A 20,179-nucleotide genomic window follows, 5' to 3' on the forward strand; every position below is an offset into this window, starting at 1 on the left:
AAGCTAAATTTCTGTCTGTGATTGATTAAGTTGACAAATTGTAAACATCGTCATTCACTTAACAGACTCTTGATACATATCCCTCACCTCTTCCCTTCATTACTTACCTGAAATCACTTAATCACCGTAGTATTCCTTATGAATTAGTGGGTAGGACTTCATAAAAAATTTGCAGACAGCAGATTTTGTTTATTTTTATTTTCCTGAGCAACACTGAAAAAACTTCAAGCTTAACTTTGTAACTTCTCTGTAACCTTCGGCTCTACCAGCTGAATTGATTTCTCTCCACTGAAACCAGAATTTTGACAGATCTGGAGAAAACTGACTTTTTCTATAGTATACCTTGGGCATAATAATCTCAGAAAAGAGACACACTGACATCACTTAGTAAAGGAATCACACAGATTGAGGTAACAGATACATGTGGTTGCTTGAAATGCCACTGTGTTTTGAATACCTTTTTTTAATTGTTGTTTTGTTGTTGATTTTCCCATATTTTGTTGTTTTAAAGATTTTCTTTTGGCCTTTTTATGCCTTTATTGTAGAGATAGGACAGTGAATAGTCTGAAATCAAGGAGAGAGAGTGGAGAATGAGCCACAGGTTGGTTTCGAACCAGGGCCGCCCGCTTAGAGGACTACAGCCTCCATACATGGGGCACCTGCAATAACCATTGCGCCACCAGCGCCCCCCATATTTTGTTGTTGTTGTTGCTCTTAATGTGTTTGCAATTTTGCATTGCTTGTCCAGGTCTGTCTTGTAGAAGAGAACATTTTGAGATGCATTAAAAAGTAACCTGAATGAGAAAAACAAAACATTTGTCACAGAAGTCACAAGAAACATGGGTTTTGATAATGTGTTCAGAAGGCTTGCCGTGTCACACCAAGGCTTGAATGTTATCATAACAGTTTCTGCAGCTCATGAAGTCTGGAGGATCACATCACACCATCTCTGTAGTAGAAGGGTGTTGCTACATTCAAGCCCCCTGGTATTTGTCTCATAGTGACTTTCACTTCCCAAAGAAAAGGGGGTCAGGAGGACATCTGCTTCATGTCAGCTGGCAGTTTAGCACTTGTTTTGGGGTTTATCGGGCTCCCTCTATCAGCCAGTGGTCGGAACATGGACCTCTCCTTCCTGTAGGAAACCCTCAGAACCAGTGTGCCAACAGCTTGAGGACGTGCTAGGGAGAGAGGAGAGAGGAAAAGGACAAGGAGGAGGATGAATGGGAAAGAGACCATAGGAAATGACAATGTGTTTGAAGCGATAAGCCCCTGGCAAGGACCCCCACACCCTGGGGGAGGACTGGGGGCTACAAGACTTCAGCCTCAGTGCTCCTTCATCTGTCCCTGATGACCCTGCCGTCTCACTGCCAAATGTGTAGACACAACTTGCGTACAGTATGTTGAATTGTTCTGTATTTGGGCTACAGTTTTGCTGAAATTTTTACCAAGAATTTGAAACACAAATAAAAGATCAGATCTGAAAATGCAGTAAGGAGAAGCTAATAGTTGTTCAATTAAAACTCAAACTAAAATATAACTTGCAATGATATAATGTGAACTGAAAATATACTTAATATCATTTTACAAGCTGTAAATGTTCCCTGCTGTGACTGGTTTACAGTGTCATTTGTATAAATACAATATGTGCACAGTATAAATACAATATGTAATACCATGTAGGAAGAACTATTTTAATAAAATGTGTGCTGTTGGAAGAACATGTATTGTTCTAAAATGTTCCATATACAGTATGTTAATTAAAAACAAATTCTAATCATATAGACAACAATAGAAAGGGAAATGAATTGCTTCAAGCAATACAAAGGTAAATCAATGAAATAAGAGATAACGTACAATTTCCTTTTTATTTGATTTATTTTTTGAACTGGAAAAACACTCTTCTTATAAAGATAATGAGCACACACAATACAGTGTATAGTAATCTACCTCAAATCAGTGAACAGTATGTCAGATAAGTTATTCTTCTTAAGATAAATATAATGCTTACGCAGACACATGAATTAATGAACATTAGTCTACAAAACCAGTGTATATGGGAGTAAGGAAATGTAGCCATCTCTAGATCTACACTTCACCTGGACTGCTTTAGAGTATGAAGGTAAAGGTCAAGACAGGCTTAAGAACTGATGGAGAGAGAGAAAGAAAGAAAGAGAGCTTGATGTCAAAATGCAGTCAGGCTCATCTCACAGATATGAACTTCATCTAGAGTTTAAGTGGATGTCACAGTGCTTACCAAAATCAAACTTACACATGATAGGTCAGGTGGAGCTAAGGTGCCAGAAGGCGGATCAGTTAAAAAAAAACAGGGATCAAAAAGCGATAGAGAAGACAGTGTAACTGTGTTACTGAAACCAGATTGTAGTCTGTGAGGAGACTTCCAGGAGTTTGTGATGAGGAAACTTGAGATGAATCAGAGAGAAGTGAGCCCCAAAGCCGCAGCTAAGTGAACAGATTAGAGAACCGCACAGTGATATCTCTCTTTCACTGCTTTGCTCTCCCACTGGCAAAGGTCAAGCACCTACTACACCCACATCAACACAGTCTGCAGTGAAAACACACACATGTACAATACACTGTCACCAGACGTACACGACAGAGAGACATTGTAACGTGTTTACATCCTAAAGTATAATGCCACTACACTACATTTGTATGGTTTTCGATATGCAGATGGATTTTAAACTGTCTTAAAGTAATATTCTCCGTCAAGGTGTGATGAAAGGCAAGGCCTACATTTCCACAGTATTTTCTCCTCAATGTGATTCCATTAAAAAAAAACATTTTTATTTGGTGTAATCAAAAACATCTTTGTAAAATGATTGAAATATTATGTCCGATGCCAATTATTGCACACAAAAATCTAAAAGATTTCACTACATGTATTGTGTTCATTATTTTTGAAAATGGGAGCTTTGAGGATAAGTTTAACTCTCTGCTAGGGCACAAGTATTTGCTTTAGTGACATATGTAACATTTAATAACAAAAAGCACTAAAAACAAATAGAAATGATGAGTGGTATTATGCGTGGTAGTTTTTGCTGCTAGTGGGTGAAACACTTGCTCTACTTTGGCACTGATGTGCACTTCAATCTTTGTGTATTTTTCCCCCTATTTAGCCTAAAGGTAACACCGTATATTTACTCTCAACACCTTGGGGTGACACTGCTGTGCTTGCTGCCTGGAATTTAAGCCTTGCTCCATACCAAAGAGCTGTTCTACAGCCCTCTCAGACGCCGCCTGTGTCAATTTGTTTTCCCACAAGCAAAGTAAACACAACACTTGTTAAAGGACCCTCATTCACCATATATTTAAAAGGAATTCTGTCTCCACCCCACCTCATCCTCCCCCTTTAAGTAATGTTTTTTATCTTCTTATTTTACCCCCTTATCGTTCTCAGAATAAATATCCTTGAAATGTATCAAAGACGTGTCCACATTCAAGACATCTCAACCTCAAAATGGGAAACATCTTGAACAGAGCAGAGAAAAAAAGATCCCAAAACAAGGCAAGTTACAATAATTCAAGGATACTGCCCCCTTATTTATAGGAGTCCCTGTTTCCCCAGTGCAGGGGGCCTAGTGGAGATCCGATCCAGGGATCTTGCTTTCTCCAAAGTAAGCTTGACAATCTGCAAATCAGAAATTAGCCTGAACAAGGCCAAGTTGAAACAAAAATGTGTTTTCCCCCCCTGTAATCTGATGTTGTATCGACCATGAGGCCGAGGTTCACTCAGCAACCATGTACTAAACTTGTCTACATTAACCAGTGAAAAGGCTAATCAGAGGTATATGATTTCACCTTCTTTACAGTTAACAGGACCGTTTGATGTTGGCAACCATGTAACATCTGCTTTTAAGTTAGATGGATTGTGGGAGCCCCATTCTTTTTTTTCTCCATGAGTAGATCCTCCACAGTTTTCCAAGGTGAAAGTTATGAAAAACCTTTGTTCAGACCTACCGATGGAGCTTGGATTAAAAAAAAAGAGGGAAATGAAATAGGCATGTGAAATGATGTGGCTGAAATTTAGTGAAGGAAAAAGTATAACATGTTGCTTTATTCTGGATTGTATTAGTGTGATTCTGTCTTTCCTGTGAAGAATACAGCTTTTTATTGATTCCACTGTAAGATTAGAACATGCCAGGGATTTTTTTTCAGATGCAATATTCTCATATCACTGGAGAATTTTGGCAAAAAATGATAATTGTTGCTGCTTTTGTTCTCAGTTTTTTAAAATTTGAAATTAAAGTCTTGAAAAGGGGGAATAAGCTCTTCTCATACTGTAACACTGTTTGGCTTGTGTGTGTTGAAACCAAACCCACTAATGTTTCAGGATAAAGAGTAATGTCAGGATTTTGTCCACAGACATGAAGATACCAGTATTAGCTCTGCAGTCTGACACAATGTGCCTGTGAAGGAGCTGAAGACAAAGACCAATGTTGCAGAAAAAACATTTTTTTTTAGCCGCATCTGGATCTATTTGGGAGTGAGCCATGCAGGGACCTCCACTGGTTGAGCAGCAAATGAGGAACAGAGGGCCGGAGCGATTGAACTGTCATTGGTAGAATTGTGATTTCCATCCTATCAGGGGCTCTGGCTGAGAGTCAGAGGCCTGCCTGGGTATCCATACAGCCTACAAAAACAATCTGTCTGGTACTAGTTAGAGCTGAGCTAGTACACTTACCTGAACATGAAATCAATCAGGCCAATTTTCTCAGACCTGCAGCAAAAAACGAGCTAAGTGATGATGACTACCAATTGGTTGCTGTGTCTATTTTACCAGAGTGTACAATCAAACAAAAAATGAGCCCACTGTAATGGAATATACTTTTACATTTTTCTCTTTCATCATTGTAATACAAGTCCAACTTTGCTTTTCCCTTCCTTTACCTTGACCTACAATCACAAAATCAAAGTGGATATGTGAGGGCTTTAGGAAGAGAGACATTTTGCTTTCATTTCTTTGGGCCTCCTGAACTTACAGTTGAACTTTTAACATGTGTTGAGCGCTACATTGATGTTATTGAAATTGACACTGCTATGCTAAGAGGGAAGAGAGGGAGCAGCTGCGATTTCTCCATCATCAAACGTCCATGTTCTATGCACACTCTCACATGCACGACCTACTGAAAAAGTTCACAGTCCAAACTGGCTGCCAGGAACGGAGCAGAAAAATCCAAAACAATCTTCTTCTTTTTTTTCTATTCTTAAAGAAGAGTAAATCTAACTGTCAGCTCAGCAAGGATTATTCCACCACGGCTGGCTCCCCAACTTCCCCATCGTAATCCACCCAAAAAACTCTTGGTGAAGCCTTTCAAAACAATTTATGCAAACAAACATCAAGCACAGCTATTTGTATTGGCACCACTTTGCAGTAAACCAGACTGAACCAGGACCAGATGGGACTGGGCCTTCTCTGCCTCCCTGCAGTGCAACACTAGAGGCAGCTCAGCAGACACGCTTGACGCAGAGCAATGTCTTCTGTAACGGAGAGTGTTTCAATATTTAGACCACTTATCATCACGTTTGCCACTTCTGAGCGAAGCTGTGTATATGTGTGGTTGATTGTCACAAGGACACATAAAACCGCTGGGTGAATTTTGCAGAATTCAGTTACGGGTTGTCAATTCTTTACAAGAATGTGTACTTTTTTTCCGGTATGTATCCTTAAAGTAGACCAATCATCCTTTTACATACACTGCTGTGCTTGTCCTTCACATCTTATATGTAGCAAGCTCTCTGATCACTTCCTACTGTACTGGAGTCTTGACCCTCCTGTAATGTTGAATTTATGCACGTAGATTATATAAAATGTTGAAAAGGAGTGGCTTGTAGCTCAAAGCTCTGCAGGATAAGATACAAGTTCCTCTGCCTTGAAAATCTGGCTTTACATGAGAGCAAAGATGCCGATACATATCATGACCTGTCTGGTGTTGACAGCGGTGGCTGTGCTGTGGCCGGTAATTGGACTGACAGTAATAGGAACTGTCTTTCTGCCTCCGCGAGCCCTGGAGAAGGACTACAATGCTGCCGTGGATTTAGCAGCTGCAGTCAGATGGAAACCATGTAACTGCAATTTTCCTTTTCTTTCTTTTTTTTTTTTTCCCCTCCTCCGTTTGAACACTGACATGATCATTTATGAGCTGAGTGAATTTCATGACCCTCGGGCCCTTGAAACCTGGTCTACCGCCAACATGCGATTTCAGAAATACATGGTTGTCAATGAGCAAACGGGCCCTCCATTCGTCATCGCAGAGGAACTTGTTGTTTTGCAGATACATGTATTTACCCGACAGCAGCGTTTTAGCTGCTGCTGCTGCTGGCCCTCAGCCTTGAGGGAAACTTGGGTTTGAAGTCGGCATCCGTCTCGGCAAAGACCACACATACACAAACAGGGGGGCAGCCGGTACAGACTCCTTATTACCGAGGAGTGAAAATACATATTTGATCACATTCAGGTCCAAATTTGAACATTAATTCACAAGGAGACACAGATCTCTGCAAAGCCACCGCAGCCGCTCTGACACACCCAGAATAGACATGTACACACACCACTCGCCGGCAAGAACACACATAGACAAAGAGCCTAAGGCCCCGAGATGAAAGACGCACACATCGATCGACCCACAACCTACCCGTCCAAAAAAACACACACACACGAACACACACATACATACATCTCCAGACACCCCGGGGAGAAAATAGACGCACATTCCTCCCACTTGTTCTGCATCTCTCTATCTCTCGCACACACCTTCACTCACACAGGCTGTGCGAGCCAGGCTTTCTCTCGATACGCAGTTATTTCCCAGAGTCACTGCCAGCACTCGCTCACTCGCTCAGTGACAAGCTACAAATCCCTGACACCACCACTGATGATAGCTTTACAGTAGAGCCTCAAGGGGACTCTGCCAGCCAGCTAGCACACACAAACAACACACACATGCCTCTCGTTCTCCCCGCTGTCTGTTTCCCCCTTTCTCTCTCTCTCTCTCTCTCTCTCCCAGGAGCCCCAGGGGCCTCTGGGATATGTGCCTCCCAACACAAAATGCCTAGGGTTTGTTTGAGTTAAACATCAGACTACAAGCAATCAAAGTGGCGAGGTTATAAAGGAAACACCAATTATGCCTGTCCATAAAAGTGGAGATTTGTGTTTCAATTGTGGAAAACAAAAGCCAATGGATATGTGTGTGATTATGTTCTTTTTTAAAAATAAATACACATTGTCTATCTTTAATCAAAGCACACTGCAGCGGCATGGCACGACACGTACAGCATTCAAACTTGTAATTAATCACACCGTTATCATCCAGTTCTTCTCTGCAGCAGCTTGATTAATTAAGACAGACGTCATGATGTCATACTCACCATTTTCCTTTCTCTGTGTTTAAAGACGCTTTAATGACTCCCTCCGTGTGCTGTCATTATTCTACAGGCCTGGAGATATTTGTTTTCGGTGTAAACCGACCACAGCCGTGACCATATCCGCCATTATTTCTCATTACAATATTTATTACTGTTCTTTCCATTTTGGATAATTTTGCTGTGTTATTAATGCTCATCATGGGGGGAAAATCTGTGTGTATGCAGTGCATGTGTGCATGTGTAATAATTCCAGATCACAAGTGCCTTGGATTTATTGGCATATACCAATTTGGCTTTAATGAGATCACACACCTCCGGGTAGGTGCAGCTTCATCCCCTGCTCAGCTCGGGCTTTCTCCCTCTGTCTCTTCGTCTGTCTGCCCTTATTACCATTTCATACAACGCCCCCCCCCCCCACCCCAACCCTTCCATTGCTGCCACCCCCCATCTGATGAAAAACCAGAAAGGCTTTGTGTGGTTCATTAAGTCAGCATAGGAAATGTATTAAGTAGGAGAATAGGGCTGTGAGCTATTGAGTGTTGACTTAACCTTTCCAGGTTTTTTTTTCTTTTTCCACCCAGTGATGCTTCTAATGGAGGATGCGTGCATAACTGCGCCTCATTAGTAACCACAGGGATCCGTTAGAACAAGATATACTGGAGGTTTCGACTTGCTTATTTTCAAATAACGTGACTGAATGTACTGTAGGGGGGAATGCTTTTGTCTGCTAGTGGTTAAATGTTATAGTACATGAGCAGTTATAAGTCAACTGGTTTGTCTACTATTTCCAGCTTTTAGAGTTTGCTGCTGTCTGATTTAAGTCTTGTTCAGTGCAATAAGTATTCTCAAGTTCAGCTTCATTCAGGCCTTAGCAGTCTGAGTTAATAACAAGCAGCTTCCTCAGTTGAAGACTATTTGGACGCTCTTTCACGCTGTGTTTTGATCTGTTTGTCTGAAGTGATTCTGTATTTAGGTGCACGCTTTCTTTCAACTATCTCAACTTTTTATCACCATTTTTATTGTATTTTTCACATAAACAGACATACTGAATAGAGGAGCGTCTAAACCAAACAATCTAGAAAATCATAGAACTACAAGACGGCAAAAGAAAATGAAAAATGCCAGTTCACACAGTAGTAGTATCTAGACAAAAACATTGTTTTTCATGAGTTAAGCAGCAGACTTTCCACATAAGAAATAAAAGGCTGTCAAACTTAAACAAACTCCCTACTCGATCCCTACGGTGTGCATCTTATCTTTTTTATTTTGAGAAATTGCATGACCTCACAAATCAACCTGCCAAAAGAGAGTGGGCGGTCACTGTTCCAATTCAAAAGACTGAGACTCCTTGCCAGAAGGCTTGAGTAGGCCACGCTACTTCATTTTGATTTTTTTAGAGTAAGATCCTTTGATAGTCCACCAAAAAGACCAATAAAAGAGCAGGTTCAATGGTCCCGCCTATGATCCCTGCGTATGCATCAAATATTGTAGACATTATCTTAACTTTTTGCTCACTTTCAAAATCAACAAGGAGACAAGAAAAGAAACCTTCTGTTCTCCCTTTTTTTTTTTTTGAACACAGCCCAGACTTGATATACACTCTATCCGATTTAAAGCCAAATTGTGCATGTGATCAAGCACTTGGATTCCGACAGGGCCCAGCACTTTAAGGATTACTACTACATCATCCTGCTGCTTAAAAAGTTGTTCTTTCTGATACAATATTGTTTCTATATGATTCATACCAAATAATCCTTTTAAATGTCAAAGGAGGCAGACTTTGCTAAAGCAATTCTACTCACAAAGAAAAAAAACATCTGAGATAGAGGACTCACTAATTGCCATTGTCAGCTATTTAGCTTCTAAAAAAACAAAACCTTGTTACAATGTGATCACTAAGTAATCCAGACAAAACACTGTAAGGAAAAAAAGTGTCTCACTGTGGGGTTGTCACACATTTTAGAGGGAAGGGCACTGTGGTCAGCCTGCCAGTACAATTAGTGCTCATTTGGGCCAGATTCTGGGAGATCTATGCTGACTGCTGGACATGCATTATGCATGAGTCTGTCCATATGCACTTGGCCATCATGCATGCCCTTGTAGAAATGCATCGACCACCGGCATGCAATTACATTTAGCTTGTTTCAACCTTCTCTATGTGCACATTCTCCTATGAAATAAACTTTTAGGCAAGTTAGCAGCCTTCAGATAAACTCTTCTGGTACCTGTCATCAACAGTTAATGAAATGTTTAGAATGTTAACCGTGCTTATTGTTTACTTCTTTGTTATTCCCTTTTAAACACGGGACTTGACTAGGTTAAAACTATGTATGACTTAATTTGGGGATCTTGAATTTTCAGATAAACTAGAGGATTAAGTGTTGGTAAGGGGCTGACAAAATTCTCCTACTTCTCCATAAACAACTTAAAAACCCTCTGGATAATCTCAAATTACATGTTCACAAATCCGAAAACAGGGCTGTTTTTACTGTCCCTTGAGAAGAAATTGTTTTGGAGACACATTGTTTTGCTCATTCAGACATTTGAGCGCAAACACAAGTGACCAACAAATATTACAGTCCCTTTATTTTGTAACCCTTTGTCTTCACTTACTCTATTCCATGTTTTTTTTTTTTTTTTTTCTGATGTCACAATCATATATTTCTTTATCAACGATAAAGAACATTCCTCTTTCATTTGAAGATAGAATGATTATTTATATTTTGTCAGGTTTTTTTTTACTTAAAAATGATGGGTGCAGATTCAGCCTGGCTAAGCCAAAGTGAGATGTAAAATAAAGAAGAAGAGGAAATTAAAACAACATGTAAATTGGTCAATTAGAAGTTAAAGATTTGTTTTTTTCCAAGTATAACTTCACCGCTTTAAATGATGATATAGTTTGGTAACTTGGGGAATAAAGCTTTATGTTGAAGGTGTGTAGCTCATAGTTGCCTGTCAGCAGAAATCAGCAGAACCAAAGACTGTGTGTGTGAGAGAGTTTCTATTGCCTGCGTGTGTTTATTTCCCAGGATCTTTCCGGAGTCTGGACCATGACCAGAGGCTCTGTCCACTGCATCTCTGTGGACAATCTTTCGACGAGAGATCATCATCTCCTGCGCGCGGCTCTTTAGCGCCCCTCGGAGAGAAAGCCCATAATCGCAGACAAGTCTCTGAGGTAAGAAGAGCCATACATCAGAGATGAAGGGCAGGGCACCGGGAAATTTGGCACGAGGTATCTGTCGTGACAAGGGAAACTTTACACAGCCATAGAGTCAGAAACAGGCAGATCATGTGACTCGGTGGGACTCCTCATCGCTGTCACCGTAAATAAAAATATTGTTTGTATAGGGGAAAATTATACACCCCTCCCTCCCTTTCCCAGCTCAGCATCACAGGAGGGGGGGGGGGGGGGGGGGGTAGCTTGTTTATGTTTATGTGAGTGCGCGCGAGCTGCTGATGCCTTAGCTGCTGATCTAATAAGGCTTAAAATTATTTCTCGTTTCATTCACTGTGAGGCAGCATCATTTCTTACCCATCTTTCAAGTGAGCATCATTCAATTAAAATGCAATTCTCGTCGCCCCCTTCCACTGATATTTAATTAGACTGGAGAGCAGGGCTTCCACTGTCTTTTTTTTTATCCACAACAGCTCTTCGGATTTCACCTCTAAGGCATATTTTCACTCTGTTACTCGTTGGTTAAACAAGGGCATGTATCCATTTGTTAATTGATACAATTACGCATTACGCGTAATGGTCACGTAGGTCTCCAGGCGCGCATCAATCACTGGTCTATTGACCTGCCAAAAAGCCCTCTAACCGCTGCTGCTGGGACTACCCTTCTCTCTAATAGAGAAAGATAGAAACATCATCGTCATTAACTCCGGGATGGACCTCTGGCCACAGAGCCAGAGGCGAACAGAGGTCGGGATTAAAAAAGGGGAGGGAAAAAAAGTAAAAAAAAGTGTTGATTCCGTCAGATTTAACAGATTTAATTGTGACAGATTGCAAATACAAAAAAACATTTAAAAATACATAATTATATTATAAAATAAATAAAAAACACTTTATATTTTTGTAAAGTAAATAAATATCGTAAATGAATACATGCCTGGTAAAGAAAAAAAAGATAACCTCTCCAATGAATGTATGTCAGCTATAACTCTTTGAAATATTTCTTCAATCTTTCTTTTTCCCTTATTCATTTAACCTCACAAAGTGTTTCCAAGCGTTGCCATGCTACAATTCAATAATGATGAACAATAAAAACAATTTCCCGAGCCTTTATCGCAGCAAATCGGTGAAGAATTCTATTACAAACGCTGTACAACACTGTGTACAGTGCACCTCAAGAAAAGCCTGCGTTGGACGTGATTGGCAAAGACATTATTCCATCCTTGGTACCCTGCCGTTCCGGGATTACAGTGACGTCACGCTGATACCCTTGCATGGATGAATGCTAAAGAACTATAGAGCCACAAATAATAGCACAAGCAGAGTCCATATCTTGCAAGTCTTACGTTATCCTTTAAGCCTCCTTCAGCTAACACAACAACACTTTTTTTGCACTTAATGACGCTTAATTTCATTTCTTATCGGGTCCTCGGGGGGGATTATTCATTCATATAAAACAATCTGCAGCTGGTGCCAGCCTAAAGTCTCCCTCCTATGAGTGAAGTCATCTATTATTGAGCGAAAGGCCGTGCGTGGAAATGTGTGGAAGACGGTGGATTTGAAGTAGAATTGGTTGCAATCGATCAAGGGTGAAGAATATTGCTGATGGTAACAAAAGAAGCAGCTATGTCTTTCTCGCAATTTGGATACCCCTACAATGCAACTTCACAGGTAAGACGCTCTTTTTTATTTCTCTTAACTTTAGTGTACACACACATTCAAATTGCTTTTTTCATCTTGTACATTTTCTTCAATTCCGGTAAAGTCATAGCACTTTTCTATAGAAACATCCTGAATGAGTGAATGCTTTGGCGGTATTGACAGCTATTTTCGGGTGCTGCGTTTGTTGTTGATCCAAATATCGATATACACGCACCCGTGTCCAATTACACTGAATTATGAATGAACTCACGTGTTTTTCTGATGACAATAGAGATGAATGTCACCTATTGCTCACTATACGAGGTGTAATTGCACTGTGCTGCGTGCGGCTCTTACTTTCTCATCAAATAACTGAGACAAACAGAACGTCAGACACATTTCATCACCATGGAAGATTTTGTAGACTTGATTAAAGTTGTTTATTTACATTTTAACAAGTTCATTTTGTGCCTAATGTCAAGTTCAGGGAAGTTCAAGTCGATCATGGGACAAAAGTTACTCATGGAAAAGTTGTCACCCAACTTCATTATTTTTCAAAGTTTGGCTGATTTGATATGATACCAAAAGCGTGTGTATTTAGATGACAGGGGAAATTCAGCTAACATTGAAAACTTCAGATTTTTCCCATCCCAAGTTGAAATACAAATTTTACAGCCGATGATGAACTGGAGCAGATCACTACACACAGATTACGCACATCTCTTTCCATCTTCCACTAAAATACACCATATTGATAACAAATATATTGACATGCAGTATTTCATTCTCATTTTGATTTAAAAAAAAATGAGAATAAAAGGATGTCAAGCTGGCTATCACACTTGTTCACAGTGTGAGCTACTTTTTCTCGTTATCACAATCTTCTGTAGTGACTTACCTTTAATAAAGGCAGGTCACTCGCGAGGATAAAAACACGTGATTGATGAAAGTGAACCGATGTGAACAAAAACAAACGAAACATGCTCACACGTTCTTTCTTCGGGTTTAACATTCAGACTAAGCATTCGATTGATCAACTAAACTTCGACTTCTATATGCAGTGCCGTCACTTCAGAGTTAGCATAGTCATCATCCAGATAAGAGCAGACACAGCCAATGACCATTTCTATCCACGGTTCTCTTCATGCAGTTTTTCGTGTCGGCAAACCCCAGTACGACTTGCTGCGATTCGATTTCCAGGTCGGTCTCTGACGGGACAGGCGGCTCCCAGACCGCCGCTGCCGCTGCCGCCGCCTCCTTCTGCTGTCCGTCCTACGAGAACCGACTCCTGGCGAGCAGCCGGACGGAGCTGAACGCAGCGCTGGGCATGTACAGCTCTCCATACGCAGCAGCGGCAGCAGCCAGCCAGAACTACGCCAACTACTTCCCCTACAGCACCGACCCATCCGCGATCTACTCCACTCTGGTGGGTTCATTTGATGCGTTAAAAGTGGGGAGGGGGGGTCCTCAACATGATCGATTAGATCAAGCAGGTTTTGTTAATCAATTTTATCGGTCACTTCCATCATGATCTGCCCGGGCATGTCGCTTAATCCAGCATCCAGTCTGCACAAAGTCAAAAACCTGTCATATAGGATGAAGGGAAGTGGTGCAGAAGTTAGTTTAGCTTGTGACACTGAATTCAATTTATTATATAAAAATATACCTTCCTCTTTGAAAATGAAAAATAATATTGGAATGTTAAATATAACTCCACTGTCAGAATTTACCACTGTGGAAGAGTACGATTTTTGAGTGGATGAAGGACTAAATTACTTGTCAAACTAACATTTGGCAGTGTTACTAAAACTTTATTTCTTATATCTATCTTATTCCAATACCTGAAGTGAGCAAAAAAAGAAATCTCCATGTCAACATTACACTTGTTTAGAAAAAAAAACGTTTTAAAAAATGCAGGAAACCTAAAAAAAAAAAGTATTTCTTAAAATGATTATCCTATAAGAGTGTTTAACCTTTTCTAGTCAAGCAAACTGATGTGTTGAATGGGAATGATTTATTTGCTTGCATTACTCATGTTAAGAGTTATTCATTATTTTGAACAGCACAAAGTTAAGTCTGTTATATATAAGAATATTGTCAATATAAACTTTGAAAGGATGTCAGAATATGAATGTTGCATACTTAAAAGCACCTTATTGTCTTTTACAGAATCCACAGTACGACATCAAGGACAGCACAGGCACTTTACACTCTGGCATCACTCAAACAGCTGCGTATTACCCGTATGACCATTCACTGGGACAGTATCAGTATGACAGGTGAGTTCATTTCTCTACACTTTGTGTTATATGAGCAATGACATAGACGTTTTCCATCTCTGTACATTAAAAGCAACCGTTCACAGGGGGAAATAGATAAAAGGTCAGAGTGTGACTCCATGCTGATACCTTCACTGATCTGTTTAATATTTCAAACAACGCAGGTGTCTGAGTGAATCGTAAATTAACTTCACTAACTCCCACTGTGTTTCTCAATTTCCAGATACGGGACAGTAGATTTTAACAGCACAGCCAGGAGAAAGAACGCGACCCGTGAAACCACCAGCACCCTGAAAACATGGCTGTATGAGCACCGCAAGAACCCCTACCCCACCAAGGGCGAGAAGATCATGCTAGCCATCATCACCAAAATGACCCTCACCCAGGTGTCCACTTGGTTCGCCAACGCCAGGAGGAGGCTAAAGAAGGAGAACAAGATGACCTGGTCCCCAAAGAATAAGGCCGGCGATGACAGGAAGGATGACCTCAACAAGAGCGAACAAGACTGTGTCACCAAAGGTAAATCATTTGAGAGCTTTATGATGGCACTTTATTTGTGTCAGAGTTAGAAAATGGTAATGAACACCAAATTTAGATAGAAACTGTTCCTAAAAGGTACAAGTTAAAATAAAAGAAGTAGGTCCTGTGAAAAAAAAAAAGTTTTTTTTAAACTTCATTTTTGTATATAGATTTAAACTGGGCAACATTTTAATCAGCGTTTCCTAAAAACACTTTCTTCCATGCAGATTCTAGCGATTGCAAGGAGGAGAAGGATCTGCACCTGAGTGATCTGGACGATATGGACGAGGATGACTGTGATAAGCTGGACAGTGACTGTGAGAAGGCGGCAGCAGAAGAGCAGGAACTCCACAGGGCCATGGCTGTGTCTGCAAACCCTCAAAAGAGAGACTGCAGCTCAGATTTGCACCTGAGTTTAACCAACAGTTTCCACACGTTTCCCTGCGCCATCAAAAGCATAAGCGCCCTCCCTCCTCTCCCATCTGACTTCCTGGACCCGGTAGTGTCCAAGGCAGCCTCCTCGGCTGGCCTCACAGGAACAGTGTCCTTGTCCCACTTCGAGGCATCCGATAAGCCGAGGATTTGGTCTCTGGCTCGCACGGCGGCTTCTGGGGTCATACTGAGCCCTCAGCAGCAGAACTCTGAGCAGCTGAGGGCAGGAAACTCAAGCGGGGACTGCCAGCTTCAGAGCTCCAGGCTTAGTGGAGCTCCTGCTGGACAGTGTGGTGGCATCAGGGGCCTCCATGAATCTAGCAATGTGACCAACACTGAGAGCCCCTTTCCCGAGGGCTCGTCCTTGCACTCAAAGGTCTACGGCACAGGCAGCTATAGTCACAAAGACCTCCAACTCCACTGCTCATCCTATGCCGCACTCCCAGAAACATGCCACTACTCTACTATTGAAGGTATGTCCTCCTATACATGCAACGTTTTACATATTTAAAGGATTTTACTGATCTTAAATCTCCCAGCTTAGAGGTTTTCTGTTGGTGACAGACTGATGTAGTGACAGGATATATCATTGCCTAGCAGCACTGTATTGCAAAAAAAAATAAAAAATCAAAGTGTTTTCAGACACAAAATAGGCTATTTTAAAGTCTCCCATCTTACATCTAAAGCAACTTTCTGACCTGTGTTTTTTTTTTTTGTGTGTGTGGTGTGTTCAGGATTCTCTGGTGGCAAAGTAGAGACACAGCCATCTGACCTCAGTGAAGCCTGCGGGACCGTGCAGGATGACAAGGTCACTGCGTTCAGACCAGTGATGAAGAGGTGAAGCAGGTGAGGGTCTGCACTGAACTGAAAGAAATCAGTGAAGTCACCACACACACACACACACACACACACACACATATCCCAACACACAAACACATACACGAGACACAAAATAACACCATACACCAACACTTACATGTGAACAAGGACGATCGTATCAACCTTTATTCAGTATTATTTTGTTAAATATGTGTGGCTAAATTGTATTTTATTGACCTAACTATTGCGATTGCAAATTTGTACAACACTAAATGTACAAGTGAGTACTTATACGCAATAACAGCCATCAAAATACAAGTATTGATATTTCTATTGCAGTTAACACACGAGCTATAAACCTTAATTTTATTTTTTTTATTAAATACATTTAAATGACAGCTTAATCCTTCCTATTTGGGGCCTTTTTTTTTTAATTCTTCATTCTTCTTTTTGCTCCTAGATTGCTGCAGTCTGCACCACCATAAAAAAGGGACATGTTTTATGCACTTAAGGACACACTGGCCATGCAGTGGACTCTAAATGGGAGCTACCTGGCGCTGCTGCAGCAGTGAGAGCTGTGAAACTGTGAACGTGGCTGTCGATTTTGCACAACTTTGTTTCCTACAGTGTTAAAGACTTTATGCAAAAATTCTAGATGCAAAGGGATGAGGTTGGCCAAGATTTCAAAAAATAAAACGGCCAAATTTGTGTAAGGCAATCCTGTAGTGTTCAGCAACCCTATTTATTTTGTGTGTATTTATTATTATTTGGTTATGTTGTCTGTTCGTTGGTTATTTAATGTGTTTGATCTTCTTTACGTGGTTCGTTACATGTTGCTTTTTACTGTGGCTCTGTGTCATTTTGCCTGATGTAAAAGAGAAATTGTCGTTGACCATATAAGGAGTGGATCCTCCTGTGTTGCGCGTGGACCTGAACAGTTTTTTTTTGTCATTGTGTTTCAGTGTAAGCTTCTTCCGTGTGTGTGTGTGTGTGTGTGTGTGTTGTTTTTTTTTGCTATTCATGACATTTTTTCTAAGAATACACTTTTTTCCAAGAGCTCTCCTTTTTCTCTGTTTCGTGGTTATTTTTAGAGCCAATTAAAAGCTTTGCAGATGTGCATTTGATCAAAGTTTCTCATCTTGACTCGACGCGGCGCTGACGGAGGGTCATAACTCACAGGAGGACGTGAGTGAAATCCACAAGTTGTGGAAGAAAGGGGACATCATCTCTCCATTGTCAGCGTCTAATCACAAGTGGCATCAAACACTTTGTTACTGTTCAGACCGAGCAACGAGGCAGAAACACAGGATGAATGCTGCTTTGTCCCCTGTGTAGCGAGCCGCTGCACTAACTTAACATTGTGTTCATTAAAAGGTCATTTGTAGGATCAAACCCGGCAGGGAAATTCACATGGTCCATCAAAGTCTCTTTGATTCGCTTGTTTTGCCCTTAGTCCATCTCATTAAAGGCTAACTTTGGTGAATCTTCTGCAGACATCTGTAATAAGATGATCACTGTAGAGATGCCTCCTGACAGTCTGAAAACTTTTGATCCTCACATTTCTAACTTCTCAAATCAAATAGTTTAGTTGAAAACAACTTAAGGAGGCAGCTTGAACTAATTGCGGTCGGAATAATGATTTTGACGCACAATTCTGCTACACAACCCGCCGGACATATCAAGCTTCATAAATCCATCACATCTTGTTTCTTTAGAAAGATTTTAAATTGCTAAAACAAAAGAGAGACATGCTTTTACATGTACGTACTATAATTGTTATTGTTTTGTAATATTGTATTGAGTTATTTGCTCCTTCTTCTTCTTTTGTGTTTTATACTAGAGTCACTTATTATTACTAACGCCAGAGGATTTACTTCAACATCAGCACTGCAGGCTTTAAGATTTAAATGTTATTATTCAATACCTGCAAACAGTCAACAACCTCTCTTAAGTCATTTGAGGTCGTGTTATTGGGATTACGCTTGTAATAAAAGTCTTTTGCGCAATTCAGGCTCAGTCGAGAGGCGCCTGGTCCACTCTGCGCGTCCTTGGCCAAAGGCAGAGCTTGTCCGTGATGCACGGAGCTGCTAAATCCGGTCAAATACACGACGAGGATGAGGAAGGTCAGAAATAATAACTTAGGCCTATTTAGATTTTTTTTTTTTTTTTTTACTGGTTCAATTTTATCTCCTCTGTTATTATCTGAGACCTAATAAAAGATTTGCGTGACACTGATGGCAGGAACGAAACACAAAACATGTTTTAATCTGGCTTATAAAGTGTAAAATAAAACTATTTTGAGAATCTTCACCTCTCATTTGATGCATTTCATTTTCATGAAAACTAAAAAAGGACACATATAGCTGGTAGCATCCTAGGCTGTTGATGACATATTTCTTTAATCAGAGAGGACCTATAGGAGAGTCAATGTGGTCATTTAGGAAGTGAAGCAAGTCCTAATAAAAGTAGTCTTTAATTATGAATAAAAATTAAGTTTAGCTTAATATATTAAGGATAAAAGATTCACTCCCCCTAAAATGAATCTAAATTCAAAGATTTTACTTATACAGATGCAGTAGCTGTCCGTCTGTTAATGACGCGCTGCTAACAGGGAGCCTCTCTCCTCCTCCTCCTCCTCCTCCTCCTCCTCATCCTCGGCAGTAATCAGTCCTGACGCCTGACGAGCTGCTCTTTACATGAAAATATAGGGTATATGTGTGCATCAAATATTTACAACTAAATTTAATTAAATCTTCAGCTGTAAAGAAAAAAAACTGCCTTATGCTATTGAAGGTAATGATGCATGCGCAATGGGATTAGCACCGTGGAGACGTGGGCTACCTGGGGGAAAGCAGAGATAATGGCCATGATGGGCTCATATAGCAGCTAACAGGTCAATTAGTCTGTCCCACACACAGCAGAGACAATCAAGACACACATCAGCAGCTGCCACACATTAGAAACTACACTAATGCTATTCACAGATACTATAATACAAGGAGACAACCAAGATTTACTCCGAAGTGAGGAAGGAGGGATAATAAATAGATTTCATTTGGGTGTTTTTGGTGTTGGAGGACACAGCAGGAGGGGGCAAACACAATACTTTTTTTGTTTGTCTGACATTCTTAATCTGAGGCGAGACATGAAATCTGTTGCAAAGTACAATGTTAGGGAATAATAAATTCCATAGGTAGCCTATATTATGCGCAACTTAATCTCCCTAATACACACCCTTCTCCTTGTAAATTACATTTTTGTGTTGGGGGGGGGGGGGGCTCGATGATGGGTGCGCCTACAAGCCATGTTTGCATAATCCAAAACAGATTTTAGATAAGCTGTGACTGAGGCCCAAATATTCAAAAAAGAAAAGAAAAACAAGCTGTGTTGAACATGAATCCTTAAAGAGGTTTGACATCTTTAATCTTTGTATTCAATCAGAGGGTGTCTTTGTACTCATATGTCTGTCATTAACAAACACCTCCAGAAGTGTACATTCAGTGGACCCCCCGCCTCCTCCCCTCCTCCTCTATTGTCAGGGGTCATTGATCTTTTCTGGACTAAGTCGCTGCTACTATCCTCTGCTCTTTTCAAGTCAACAGGCCAGCTGACTGTCAGGAGTGGGGTACCATTGTATTGTAATCACAGAGGTGAAAAAATCTCAACATATGAAGTGTTGGTCTGCTATTTGTTCAGTCTATCCCAAAAAGGTGGGACATTCAATGTTCAGAATAGCAGTAGTAAAAAGTAAAGATGAGGTATTGTAACTTATAGCTTTAAAATAAGTTTAAAGTTAACACGTTCTCTAACAGGTCATGTTAAAGTTTGTCTGTACATGCTCGCAGTTTTAAAATATGTATATATATCTATTTGCAGAGGCAGTAAAAGGTTAATAGAAACTACAATCACACCTTCACTTGTGCAAGGAGTGATG

The 20,179-nt window shown here is 40.5% G+C and overlaps 1 protein-coding gene and 1 long non-coding RNA gene across 3 annotated transcripts; one reads left to right on the plus strand and one right to left on the minus strand.

The window, feature by feature from the left end:
* Positions 1–512: 512 nt before the first annotated feature.
* Positions 513–13,500, minus strand: LOC132974899 (uncharacterized). The gene is made up of 2 exons (XR_009673151.1): positions 13,095–13,500; positions 513–1,178 (listed from the first exon to the last, which is right to left on the minus strand). It is a non-coding gene; the product is annotated as an uncharacterized LOC132974899 (long non-coding RNA).
* irx6a (iroquois homeobox 6a) lies at positions 12,088–18,514 on the plus strand. Of its 2 annotated transcripts, none has more exons than XM_061039211.1 (7): positions 12,088–12,226; positions 13,397–13,622; positions 14,366–14,475; positions 14,699–14,994; positions 15,222–15,899; positions 16,161–16,272; positions 16,706–18,514. In XM_061039211.1, exons 1-6 carry the CDS (start codon positions 12,213–12,215, stop codon positions 16,265–16,267), a joined length of 1,431 nt encoding a protein of 476 aa, XP_060895194.1. In that variant the 5' UTR covers positions 12,088–12,212; the 3' UTR covers positions 16,268–16,272; positions 16,706–18,514. The 2 variants fall into 2 exon arrangements, with proteins under 2 accessions (XP_060895194.1, XP_060895184.1); XM_061039201.1 differs by having other exon boundaries at positions 13,347–13,622; positions 16,706–18,513.
* The last annotated feature ends 1,665 nt before the right edge of the window (positions 18,515–20,179 follow it).

This window comes from Labrus mixtus, chromosome 1, assembly GCF_963584025.1.
Source record: "Labrus mixtus chromosome 1, fLabMix1.1, whole genome shotgun sequence".
In the NCBI taxonomy this organism is placed as follows: domain Eukaryota; kingdom Metazoa; phylum Chordata; class Actinopteri; order Labriformes; family Labridae; genus Labrus; species Labrus mixtus.